This window comes from Podarcis erhardii (assembly GCF_964252035.2).
Source record: "Podarcis erhardii genome assembly, chromosome: 18".
In the NCBI taxonomy this organism is placed as follows: domain Eukaryota; kingdom Metazoa; phylum Chordata; class Lepidosauria; order Squamata; family Lacertidae; genus Podarcis; species Podarcis erhardii.
Window position 1 is genome coordinate 2450946 of NC_138516.1, and position 12277 is coordinate 2463222.

Here is a 12277-nt window from a genome sequence, read left to right on the forward strand (position 1 = left end):
ACTTGCACAGAAATCCCTGCACATAAAAACAAAGCCTCTCAGGGTCTACATTTCTTCTTGATATTCTTGCTTTCTAGTTGCGGAGAAACTTGCTTTTTTGGGTTGGTGGGTGAGCGTTTGTGTGCAAGCAGATAAATCGTGATGCCGTTTTTAAAAAGCTGTTCTCCAGCAAGATGCTTGGGGGAACTCGCGCACGAGAACGGTCTTCTGTGCAAAACGGCACCCTTGCAGCTAGAGAGCTAGCCTTTCAAGGTGGGCGGGGAGTTGCGACAGGACATGGGTGGCCATGAATGGTGCCTGTTATGCACATAGACTCCCGCAGAGACAAGGGAATGGCTTGAACTCATGTTAATAGGGCGCAAAACTCTTGCTTGCACCCAACTGGCCGCTTTCAAATCCCTGACGCGACTGTGCGCTGATGTTCGCTGCTTTGTGTGTGTTTCTCTTTAAAGATTATCGAAAAGCGTCTCGGACACATCCGGAGCAGGGTCTTCCGGGAAGTAGAGATGCTGTATCAGTGCCAAGGACATAGGTATTTTTAATTTTATTTTTTGGTGGCTTAAGCTCTAGGGTTTATTAAGAGGTAATTTGGACTGACGGTGCCCATGATAGTGGCTCAGATAAACCTGATGTTCCACCAGCACCTGGTTCGCCCCCACGAAACCTCCATGCTCAAGAGCAGTCTATCTGCAGCCTTGCTTTTGCAGGCTTCCTGGAGACGCATCCCATTTGGGGGAAGAAAATGTGGGGAGGGGGTGTGTGGACCTTTCTTGGACTGACCTGGCAAGGCTGTGCAGTGGGGGAGAAAGAGAGATGTCCTCATTCTAGGAGCAAACCATGCAAAGTGGAGATTTCCCCCCCATTTTAAAATGTCCTCCCTGTCTTGCTCGTGGCAGGAACATCTTGGAGCTGATTGAGTTCTTTGAGGAGGAAGACCGGTTCTATCTCGTGTTTGAGAAGATGCGAGGAGGCAAGTAGCGACGTTCGTGTCTGGCATGTTGCTGGTCGGGAACGTTTGGCCTGTGGGCCTAACCTGGCCAGCTTGTTTTGGCCCTTCTGGTAGTTTTGGCTGAGCCGTGCTCGCCTGTCCTGGGTGTTGGTCACCCAGGTGACGGGCTCCACCTGCCTGTCCAACTTTGCCTGCAGGTGGGTGAGGAAAGGGATCCCAACTCGCAGGCCGGATTAAATTACAGTGGTGCCTCGCAAGACGAAATTAATCCGTTCCGTGAGGCTCTTCGTATAGCGGTTTTTTTGTCTTGCGAAGCAAGCCCATTGACAGGTTAGCGGATTAGCACTATTAGTGGTTTAGCGGATCAGCTGATAAGCGGCTTATCAGCGCATCAGCTGATAAGCCGCTTAGGGCTTAGGAAAGGGGGGGGGAGGGAAAAAACCCCGCAGGAACTCGCAAGACATTTTCGTCTTGCATTGCAAGCCCATAGGGAAATTCGTTTTGCGAAGCGCCTCCAAAACGGAAAACCCTTTCATCTAGCGGGTTTTCCGTCTCGTGAGGCATTCGTCTTGCGGGGCACCACTGTATTGAACTGGAACCTGTGAAAAGATTTTATTCTTGGGTGAAGGATGGCTGCTTTTCCTCTGAAAAAGCCTCGTGCCTGTGTTTCTGCAGGAGTTGTTATTATCATTATCATTGATTAAATCCGTATACTTCCCTTCATCCGGAAAATTATGAGACGAAAAACACAAAATGCATAATAAAAGCAAAGGCAAACCGATAATCTACCCCTGCAAAGGGCATCAGGTTGAGCCAGCCGCTTAAAGGTGTATAATGAAGGCACCAGATTTGCCTCCCTGGGGAGAGCGTCCCACAAACGGAGCCACCACAGAAAAGGCCCTGTACTTGTGTTGCCACTCTCCGGATCTCTTGAGGAGGAGGCATACAAAGAAGGGCTTTGGAGGGTGATCTCAGGGTCCGGGCAGGTTCATACGGGGAGAGGCCAGTCCTTAAGGGATTGCGGTCCTGAGCCGTTTAAGGCTTTATAGGTGAAAACCAGCAATATCTGCCTCTCCCGGAGTTGGCAGCCCTGCGTGGGGAGCGAATTCCCTGCAGATTTACCTGCCGTAGTTGCAAAGAATGGAGCTGCTTCTCAGACACTACTCAGCTAAATTAACGGATGGTTAATGCAGCCGTTCTACTGCAGAGCAACTACCTTCCTCCTAAAAAGTGATGTTTCTAGCCCTCTTGATTCCAAATTGAGAACTGATTCGAGTCAGACCGTGAAGTTTGGCATTGCCTGCTGTCCTGATTGTTCCCCAGGCCTGCAAACTTTTTATTTTTTGCTGCCTGAGATTGCTAACATTGCTGTGTCCTCTTATCTCTCTCTGCCCCGATCTTTTCCAGGTTCCATCCTGACTCACATCCATCGCCGCCGCCATTTCAACGAGCTGGAGGCCAGTATGGTTGTGAACGACATCGCCAGCGCCCTCAATTTCTTGCACAACAAAGGTCAGCAAATCCTTTGCGAGTCTGCGAATACCATGGGGCTGTTGGGTCTTATCACTGTTATTAAATTTAAAGACTATTTACAGAAACATTGTAAAATTAATATTTGTTAGAAGGATGTTGGAATAATATTATATGATTTTAGCAGGAATGATATAAAAGATTTGGGAATAACTGACTGTTAATTGGTGAAAGGAGGAAAAGTAAAGTTACATTATATTAAGACAGTTTACAGGACAAAAAATTTAAAAGAGGGAAAGGATTTGCTGAAATAGATAATCGACCTAGAATACCAAAAAGGGAGGTGTGAGGAGGTCAAGGAAATAAGTTAATGAAAGAATAGTAATGAGGAGATCTGATGCATTTTTCTTTGTGTTTTTGTTTTTGTTTAATGGGTTTTATTTCTCTGTTTTTTTTTGTTTTTTTATATTGAGATGTGTTGTTTTGTTTTTGTTTAATGTGGTATGTTTACTTTTTCTTTCTGTAATGGTGGAAACTTTAATAAATATTATTTGAAAAAATATATATTTTGTCTGGCAACCCAGAGGGAAAGTTTGGAAGAGGGCAGTCTGAACTCTCAAAGGGACTCCCCCTAGGAGGAAAGTTTGCAGCGTTTGGAACCTTTCAGTTTAGAGAAAAGGCGAGAGAGCAAAGAGTCGACACGGTAGAAGTTTATGAAATCATGGAGGAAACAGAAAGAGGAGTTTTTCCTTCCTCCTAACAACTGCAAATTGTGGAAGCGTGGGGAAGGTAGAAATCTAGGCAGGGCTCTTCAGTGTTGGAAACCGTGGAACTCCCTCCTGCAGGAGAAAGGGATCTTAGAATGGTAGAGTTGGGAGGGACCCTGTAATAAACGAAAATCTGCCCTTATTCCCTTATGGGGGACACAAGAGCCCTTCTAGAGTCCTTTGTAGGTTCTCCATCGATCAGAGATAAGAACAGAGGCCAACCAGAGAATATTGAGAAGCAAAGCAGCTCGTAAGCCTGGTCTTTATTGAACTGTTGAAACAGGGTGCCCCCTTCACATGCAGGAGAAGGAGGAGGACCCAGAACCAAGGTGCGCCCGCCCTTATATAGACATTTTAATTGCCCGCCCAGGAGTCCAAGACCACCCGCAGATACATCACACCTACATCACAGAAAAGGCGGTCTACAACAGAAATCTGAGTGCGTTGTTTACCTCGTGTCTGGCAGGTTACCTGTTAATGGTCACTTGATTGGATACCCTGGGGAGCCTGGCCAGTCTTTTGTAATGACAAATACTTAGTTCCTGAGCCAGGTCACAGGCTTGCCCTATTCATACACAGACAGTTTGGGAGTCAAAATGGTTCCAGGGCTGTTTTGCTGTGCTGCTTCAGACATGTGGTTTATATATTTATGTACGTGTTTGCTTGGTACATTTATGAACATTTATTATATATATATATAAGACCTTAATTTTTTTATTTAAACCCAGAGGGTCATCTAGTCCAACCCTCCCCTGCCACGCAACCCTGTGTTAGAAACCCGAGAGATAACAGGCTAGGAACCAGGGTTGCAGCTGCCCAAACGGCCATTTTTCAAGGCAACACTTCGCTTCTTGAAATTCCTCTGTGCAGATAAAATATAACAAATAGGATTTTACAGGATGGGGGATTGGTGTGTGAAAAGGTCCAGATCCGAGGATCCCCAGACATGCACCTCCAGGTGGTGGGGGTGTCAGACGCCATCCTGGCTCCCAGGAATCTTCACTCGGTCGCAAGCGGCTGCTGGCCAATTGCAAAATGCTTCTGGCGCATTTTGAACTCTGCGTCGGGTGGGAGCTAGTTTTCTTAGGGACTAGTGCCTTTGCTTTCTCCTTCCGTAACCTGTATTTATACTCCAGCCCAGTGTTTGCTTTCATTTCCTCGCTGTGCGAAAAAGGTTTCTTGGATCTTGCAAGAAGTTTAGCCTCCGTGCTTTTGTTTGCTGAGACTGTCTTTTTCTTTCCTTTTCAGGAATAGCACACAGAGATTTAAAACCAGAAAATATCCTTTGTGAAAGCTCCAATCAGGTAAGGAGTGGATTCAAACACATTAACAGGATGCTCCCTCTTGTCTTGTCTAAAGAGAAAGTTGCCATTTGGTGTACGATCTGTGGAACTGCTGTCTGCAGGATGTTGGAATAAAGGGGTTGCAGACGAACATGCAGCTGCCCTTTGAAATTTGCTCTTCTCCAGATTTTGCGATGTGTTTCTCCAACGAAACAAGAAACTCTTAATCTCGGGGTTCTGGGTTCGAGATACACATTGGGCAAAAGATTCCTGCGTTGCAGGGGGTTGGACTAGATGACCCCCGTGGTCCCCTCCAACTTCACCATTCCAGGATATTAGATGTAAAAATGGCTCTGTGAATAATGTCCAATAATAATGTCTAATAATAATAACTTATTATTTGTACCCTGCCCAGCTGGCTGGGTTTCCCCAGCCACTCTGGGCGGCTTCCAACAAAAATTAAAAAGACATTAAAATAATGCTTTGAATCGGAGAAAACCCCTTGAGGATTGTGCATATTAGTTAAAAGGGTGAGTTAAGATAAATGCACGTGAAAACGTGCAGGAATTTTTAATGCGGACATCAAAATTTTTCATGGTGGAAAGCAAAGGTGGGTGGGGGAAAATGAACTGAATTTGAGCTGCTTGGGGAGGGGGAAATGTGAAATTCACAGGTTTGTCTGATTAATTCTTTCTGGAGCTATGGATTTTTTTTTAAAAAAACAACTGGCAACTTCTTTTTCTTTCCTGCAATGCAGGTTTCGCCCGTGAAAATCTGCGATTTCGATCTAGGAAGCGGGATCAAGCTGAACGGCGATTGCTCACCCATCTCCACTCCAGAGTTGCTCACCCCGGTAAGTTCCCCCAAGCGTGGAAAAACCCAATTTATATAAAATGCTTTTAAAATGGTGCTTGGAAGGAGAATCTGAACTGGGGCTCAACCAACAAAAGTGACAGCCAGCAGGCTTTGAATGAGGAGGAAGGCTTTTTTATATATATATATATATATATATATAATTGACGGAATTCAAAGGCATGAGATGGGCTGAATGTTGCTGAGGTTTAGCAGGCTTTAAAAATGGAAAATCCTCCAGGAATTTCAGCATCCGTTCACTGTGATGGCTCAGATGGAAGCCTGCATGCTTGGGTGCAGTCTACCTGTCTGCGGACAAACGCCGGCTCCCTCGGCCTGAAAGCGAGATGAGCTCCGCAACCCCATAGTCTGATTCCCAGAGGTGTCTGGCTGTCCACTGTTGGAATCAGAATACTGGGGATGGATGGATTCCACCCCCACACCCCGATCCATATAGCCTTCGCTGTGTGTTTTGCTGATGTTTTGGCATTGGTGGAAAGAGCTGTTCGGCTTTGTATGGCTTGTCCGTGTGTGTGTTTGGTCATAATTTGCTGCAAGCCGGCCTTCCAAAATCCCTCTCTGTAATTTCTATAATTTTATCTTTCAAGCCGGCCTGTATTGTGAGGTTCATTCCCAGATCCAGCCTGGACGAAACGGTGCTTTGGGGGGGGGTTCCTTTAACTGGCTTGTCCAGAACGTGGTGGCTTATGGCGAGTCAAGGATCCCCCTAGGAGACCAGGAAGGGAGATATTTCAAAATGGGAGGATGTTGCCTTCTTTATTTAGGGTGTTGCCATAGTCAGATTTGATTTCTGGCTCCATCTGGCTTATTTATTAATGTTTTTATTTATTGTGTTCGTTTTTACCAAGGGAGGCCAACGTGCTTCTCCCTTGTGGCGTAGATTAGGCTGGCCCCCAACATCACCCCCAGTGAGTTTCATGGCCGGGTGGGACGATTTGAACCCTGGATAGCTTAGTCCAGGAGTCAGCAAACTTACTGCGCCTCGGGCTGGTGTCTACAGGGCCAGAGGGCGGGGGAGTGCGTGCCCATACAAGTGCGCGCACACTATTTCCGGCGCACTTCCGGGTCGGAGGAGCACCGAAAATAGCTTGTGCGCATGTGCACGGACCTCCTCCGACCCGGATGTGCGCCGGAAATAACACTTGCGCATGCAGAAATGGCGCTTGCGCATGCGCACAAGCTATTTCCGGTGCTCCTCCGACCCGGAAGTGGGCAGCCGCGCAGCGCAGTGCCAGTAAGAGTGCGCAGCTGGGGTTACCGTGGGCTGGATGAACGAGTCCCTCGGGGCTTATCTGTCCCGCGGACCTTAGTTTGGCGGCCCCTGGTTTAGTCAGTAGAGCACGAGACTCTTAATCCCAGAGCTGTGGGTTCAAGTAAAAGATTCCTGCATTAAGGGGCTGGACTAGGTGACCTGCGTGATCAACTTCGAAATTTCACGGCCTGTTCCTGGGTCGCCGAGGAGATTATTAACTTGTGGCGTAGAATTGTGTCACGAATGTTCTGTATCTCGGCTATGCGGCTGGTTTGCATTTCCTGAGGGGCTGCGCGGAATCGAGAAAGGTCACATTGTGTTGGCTGTGGCTCAGTCTTTTGAATGAAAGAAACAGGCTTGGGGTGTTTTTTTGGGGGGGGGGGAGGCACAGACCTGCGAAATGCAAATCTGCATGTTCCGGTAGAAGCGAAGCAGCCAAGGGGCTCCCATTTGCAGTCTGCAAACAAAGTTTTGAAAAAAGTGTTGCGGGGAGGGGAGGAAGTGCACGAAATTGGGGCACGTTGCAAAGACACAGGCCCCCCCCATCCCAGGTTTCGGGTTCCATAATGCTCTTAATTTATTCCCCTTCTTTTCGAAAGCTTTTTAAAACTGTTGTTTTCCCACCCTAAGCAGAGAGAGGGGCCACCTGTCTCCCATCTCTCTTGCTCCCCCCCACCCACCCAAACCACTGCTGAGATGCTGTAAAATTTGCCCCTAGCAACAGCTTGGCTGATTGGCTGTCAGGTCTGAGGTTTGGGGATTTCCTCTCTCTCTCCACCCCCCTTCCATCTGTTTCTTTCTCTCGTCCCCTCCCCTTCCCCTCCCCTTGCTTTGTAGAGGCTGCTCTGACCCATTTCTGTGGTGGGGGGTGGGGCAAGGAGACGGCCGGCTATGGACAGATTTTTTTTTAAAAAAAACCCCAAACTCCTGGAGTTTTTGTTGTTGTTTAGTCATTTAGTCGTGTCCGCCTCTTCGTGACCCCCTGGACCAGAGCACGCCAGGCCCTCCTGTCTTCCACTGCCTCCCGCAGTTTGGTCAGACTCATGTTTGTAGCTTCGAGAACACTGTCCAACCATCTCATCCTCTGTCATCCCCTTCTCCTTGTGCCCTCCATCTTTCCCAACATCAGGGTCTTTTCCAGGGAGTCTTCTCTTCTCATGAGGTGGCCAAAGTCTTGGAGCCTCAGCTTCAGGATCTGTCCTTCCAGGGAGCACTCAGGGCTGATTTCCTTCAGAATGGAGAGGTTTGATCTTCTTGCAGTCCATGGGACTCTCAAGAGTCTCCTCCAGCACCAGAATTCAAAAGCATCAATTCTTCGGCGATCAGCCTTCTTTATGGTCCAGCTCTCACTTCCATACATCACTACTGGGAAAACCATAGCTTTAACTATACGGACCTTTGTTGGCAAGATGATGTCTCTGCTTTTTAAGACGCTGTCTAGGTTTGCCATCGCCTTTCTCCCAAGGAGCAGGCGTCTTTTAATTTCGTGACTGCTGATCAAATCCCAGCCATGTGTGTCAAAAGGGTTATAAATATCGCTATGATTAAAACGAAAACGAAACGCCCTTTGCTTTTTTTTTTTTTGCAAAAAAACCCTTTGCCTTTTTGCATTTTTTTAAAAAATGCAAAAAAAACCAACAACCCCACACCCTTTGCTATTTTTGCAGCAGCAGCAGCAACAACAAAAGCAATCTTTGCTCTGCAGCCCAGGGTGGTATTCAGCGTTACTCAAGAGTTGACTCATTGGAATTGATGGAAGTGATTCACGTCAATGGGTTCTGTTGATTATTATTATTATTCATTGAATTTGTACGCTGGCCTTCATCTGTAGATATCGGGAGGGGGCATCTGCTCTCAGATTGTATTAACACCCTAGATTTAAAGCTCTGTTACGCCGCTTTGAACGGTCCTGGCATCGCACCTCGCAAAGGACCCCACCCCCGGGAAGTGCAAGTTTTTTCAGGGTGCTGGGCGCTGTTTGACGAATCCCTGTGCTACAGTTCCCAGTCTGGTTTATCGCTCCATCCCTCCTCCCAGGGAATTGTAGCTCTGGGAAAAGGGGGGACACAACTCTCAGCACCCTTTTTTTAAAAAATATTTTTTATTAGGAATTTAAACAGAACATATTATCTTACAACATATCATCCTTAATTCTCCCCCCCATAGAACAACCCCCCCCCCCTTTGACTTCCCTCAGTTCCCATCTCTGGTTTCTCTGTAAATGCTATTCTCTGCATGTTACAAAATTGTATAGATCCTTAATTTATCTAACTGAATATTACCAATAAAAAGTTTGTGAGTGTTTATTCAAAACCTGCCAAGGAGTCCAGTTCACTTTATTGCGTCTTCAAATACTTTGTAAAGGGTTCCCATTCATCTTTAAAGTCACAGTTATCCTTGTCCCGTAGTTTATATGTCAATTTTGCCAATTCTGCATAGTCCATCAGTTTCTCTTGCCATAATTCTTTAGTCGGGGTTTCTTCGAACTCTCAGCACCTTTAAAGCTCCCAGAATTCTCTGCAGGGAGCGCCGACTATTTTAAAGTGTGTTTAAAGTGTGTTATCCTAGTGTTTCGAACTCGGAACCGGTTCTCCGTGCTTTCAGACAAGCAGTCTTTTCCCCACCCTTACCTGGAGACGCACCTGAGGCCTTCTGCATGCCAGGCAGGTGTCCTGCCAATGAACTCTCCCAAAAGCCATTGAAACGGTTCCTGCATTAGCTGGGGTTCCTGCGCCGCAGCGGGTTGGACTGGATGACCCCGTGGGTTCCCTCTGTGAATCCTAAGCGTGCCCCCTTCCCCTGCCCTCTAGAGCAGCTCTTCTCTCCTCCCTTTTTGTAAGCCGGCCGGTTGGGCCCTGCCCCTGTTCTGAAGGATTTGCCCGAGTCCGGATAATGTGGATTTGCGTATGTATTAATTTGAGGAAGGGCAGAGTTAGGCAGCTGACGCGGCGCCGGGCGGATTGCGCCTCAGCTGGTTTGATCCGGTCTTGTTCGGGGAAGGGAGGATGTGGTGAAAAGGAAGAGTGAACTCTGTTTGCCTCGGTTGGTTGGCGACAAGCGAAGGGTTTTGGTGCTGTGTGGTTTTTTGCTGGTCTTGTTTTGCAGCTGCAGTCGAGGGTTCCTCTGAGCATGTGCAGAGCGCCCTTTCCAACACAGAACCCTTTCCTCCTCCTCCTCCTTCCTTTGCTGCGTATCTGGGATTAAGGGACAGGGCTTAGGAGGCGGTGAGCAGGGATTCTCCTGTCACTGATTTTTAAAGATTTCTGTATGTATACAGAAGAGTTCAGGGAGGTGCGTTCTATTTAAACCAGTTCCAATCAATTTAAACCAATCACACTGTTTACCCTCCTTTTAAAATCTGCAAACGACAGATTGATAATCCCGAAGCGTATAAACTGATCGTTTTGGAATTAAAATTAATTTAGCATGGAATAACTTCAAGCTCCAGTTTTTCCCCCTCTCGATAACGCACCTGTGTTGTTTTTTTAAGAGCCAAGAAGGGTGTCTTTAAGTTTGCTGAGGATACTAAAATAGAAACAAAAAAAGCTGGTATAGTCAATGTCCCCAACTGGCTCCTACCAGGGCCATCAGCATTTTAAATCTTCCTCCCCATGTGTTTTATTGTATTTCGACTATTACTTTTAGCTGATTTGTTTCAAATAATTGGTATTTTAAAATGGATGGGGTTTTTTTAAAACGCTGTAAGCTGCCAACTTGGGAGAAGTGGCAATGCAGTCAGGTGGGTGGGGTGCAAATAATAAAATTTGACTATTACTATAAATACATCAAATGAATGTCAGCCTGGATAGCTCTATTGGCCCTCCAGCTGTTTTGGAACTACAGTTCCCATCATCCCTGACCACTGGTCCTGTTAGCTAGGGATGATGGGAGTTGCAGTCCCAAAACATCTGGAGGGTCAGGTTTGGCCATGCCTGGGTTAGATTGTGGTGCTGATAATGCCAGGGTTGCAAGTTCAGAACAGCTGCATATTCCTGCATTGCCAGGGGGTTGGGCTGGATGACCCTCAGGGTCCCTTCCAACTCTACAATTCTGGGATATATTTTTTTTAATGAATGACCTTCGAGGCTCCGATCTCCAAATCTGCCCCCGCCATTTTTATTTTCTCCAGGCACTACTAACTAGATGGATTTATTTTCTTCTTCCATGCAAGAACTGTCCCAGCGGATTGTTTCAAAGGTCTGGTGGGGGGGGGGTTGCCCCCAAATTACAGCTCTCTTCCCAAGTCCTTAAATGAACCCCCAATCTTATTGCAGAAAAAAACACAAACCCCTGCTCATCTCTCGTGGGGGATAAATTCTGGGGATACAGCATGAAGCCAAAACTGTGTAGAGTCAAAACATGTTGGGTGAGATTCCCACTGGAAGTTTCCCCCCATTTTGGCCCGCTTCTTAATTATTATTTTTTAATTACCAGGCATATATTAAGCAGAAATGTGCACAAGTTAAATGTACTCTTTAACCAGGCTTTGGATTGACACTCACCGCCCTTTTAAAATCTGGGGGGTGTTGTGTTGTTAGTTTGTTTTTATTTTTATTATGTGTTTTGAGGGTTTTTTAATTGTGATTTTATCTTGCGAAACGCCCTGAGACCTGTGGGCATAGGACAGTTTACAAATTTGATAAATAAAAATAATGATATCGGTACCGATATCCGAAGTCTGGGAAACACCAGCAGTGTGTTCTCCCCAACAACCTGAGGTCTAGCAGCTTGGTTTGCACTTTTCAAAACAACGGACTTCCACATTTTCAAACCCTTGAGCCATTTTGTCGTGAGGTATTTCTGTGCTTCAGAACAGTTTTTTTGCTTTATTTTTTAGCTAGTGCGAGAAAAATGCATTTGCTCACCAAGGACTTTGGGTCAAATATTTGCACACATATTTGCGCCAAGTTCCTTTGCAAGTGCAATTGGACTTTTTTCTTTTTTCAAGGGGTGGGGAGGAGAACATAATTCCTGCAGTTTGTGAATTCGGGGAGATCCCAGCTCTTGCATACGCAATCCCTTCCCCTTGTTCATCCGACAGAACTATTCTGGCAGGTTTATAGCTGTGCCCTGAACATTGCAAAACCTTTTTCCAGGAAACGCTGCCTGGCTTTTTATAGACCTTGGATGGTCTCCCTCTTCTTGGCCCTGAGGGCTTCTGGGAAAGAATGTCCCGGGTTTTTTGGGGGGGGGGGCTTTATTTATGAGGGGTAAAATGTGGGGCAGAGGCATGTTCATCACGTGCCCCCCAGCTGAAGCAAAACTCATCTGGTGCCGTCCAGAGAGCATGGCTACTTGGCGAAAGAGAAAATGCTTCCTGGTCTGATGGGACCCCCAGAGGCCATCTAGATCAACCCGCTGCAATGCAGACGTCTCAACTGTAGCATCCAGGACAGATCACCTTCCAACCTCTGCTTAAAAACCTCCAAGGAAGGACAGCCCCCCCAAGCAGGGTTAGAAACTCAAAATATACAAGTTGATCGCCAAATGGCACCTTAAACCTTGGCTGCGGTCGCCATGATGGAATGTCTAGGCGCCATTTTTTCCTTGGTGAATTTTATTATTATTATTCTTCATTTCCGCGCCACATTATGTTTTAAAGAAGAAGAAAATCTATCTTTCTAATAATCTATCTAATAACATTTTATCCTTTACTCCACATAGAATGTTACATTTGTTACTC

The 12277-nt window shown here is 46.5% G+C and overlaps 1 protein-coding gene across 1 annotated transcript in view; it reads left to right on the top strand.

Annotated features, from left to right (window-relative positions):
- The window catches only part of MKNK2 (MAPK interacting serine/threonine kinase 2), a 43854-nt gene that overhangs the window by 18613 nt on the left and 12964 nt on the right, over positions 1–12277 (top strand). Inside the window, exons 6-10 of the mRNA XM_081846290.1 lie at positions 453–532; positions 897–970; positions 2357–2461; positions 4435–4490; positions 5227–5322. Coding sequence (XP_081702416.1) covers positions 453–532; positions 897–970; positions 2357–2461; positions 4435–4490; positions 5227–5322 — 411 coding nt within the window. The remainder of the gene's footprint in view (positions 1–452; positions 533–896; positions 971–2356; positions 2462–4434; positions 4491–5226; positions 5323–12277) is intronic.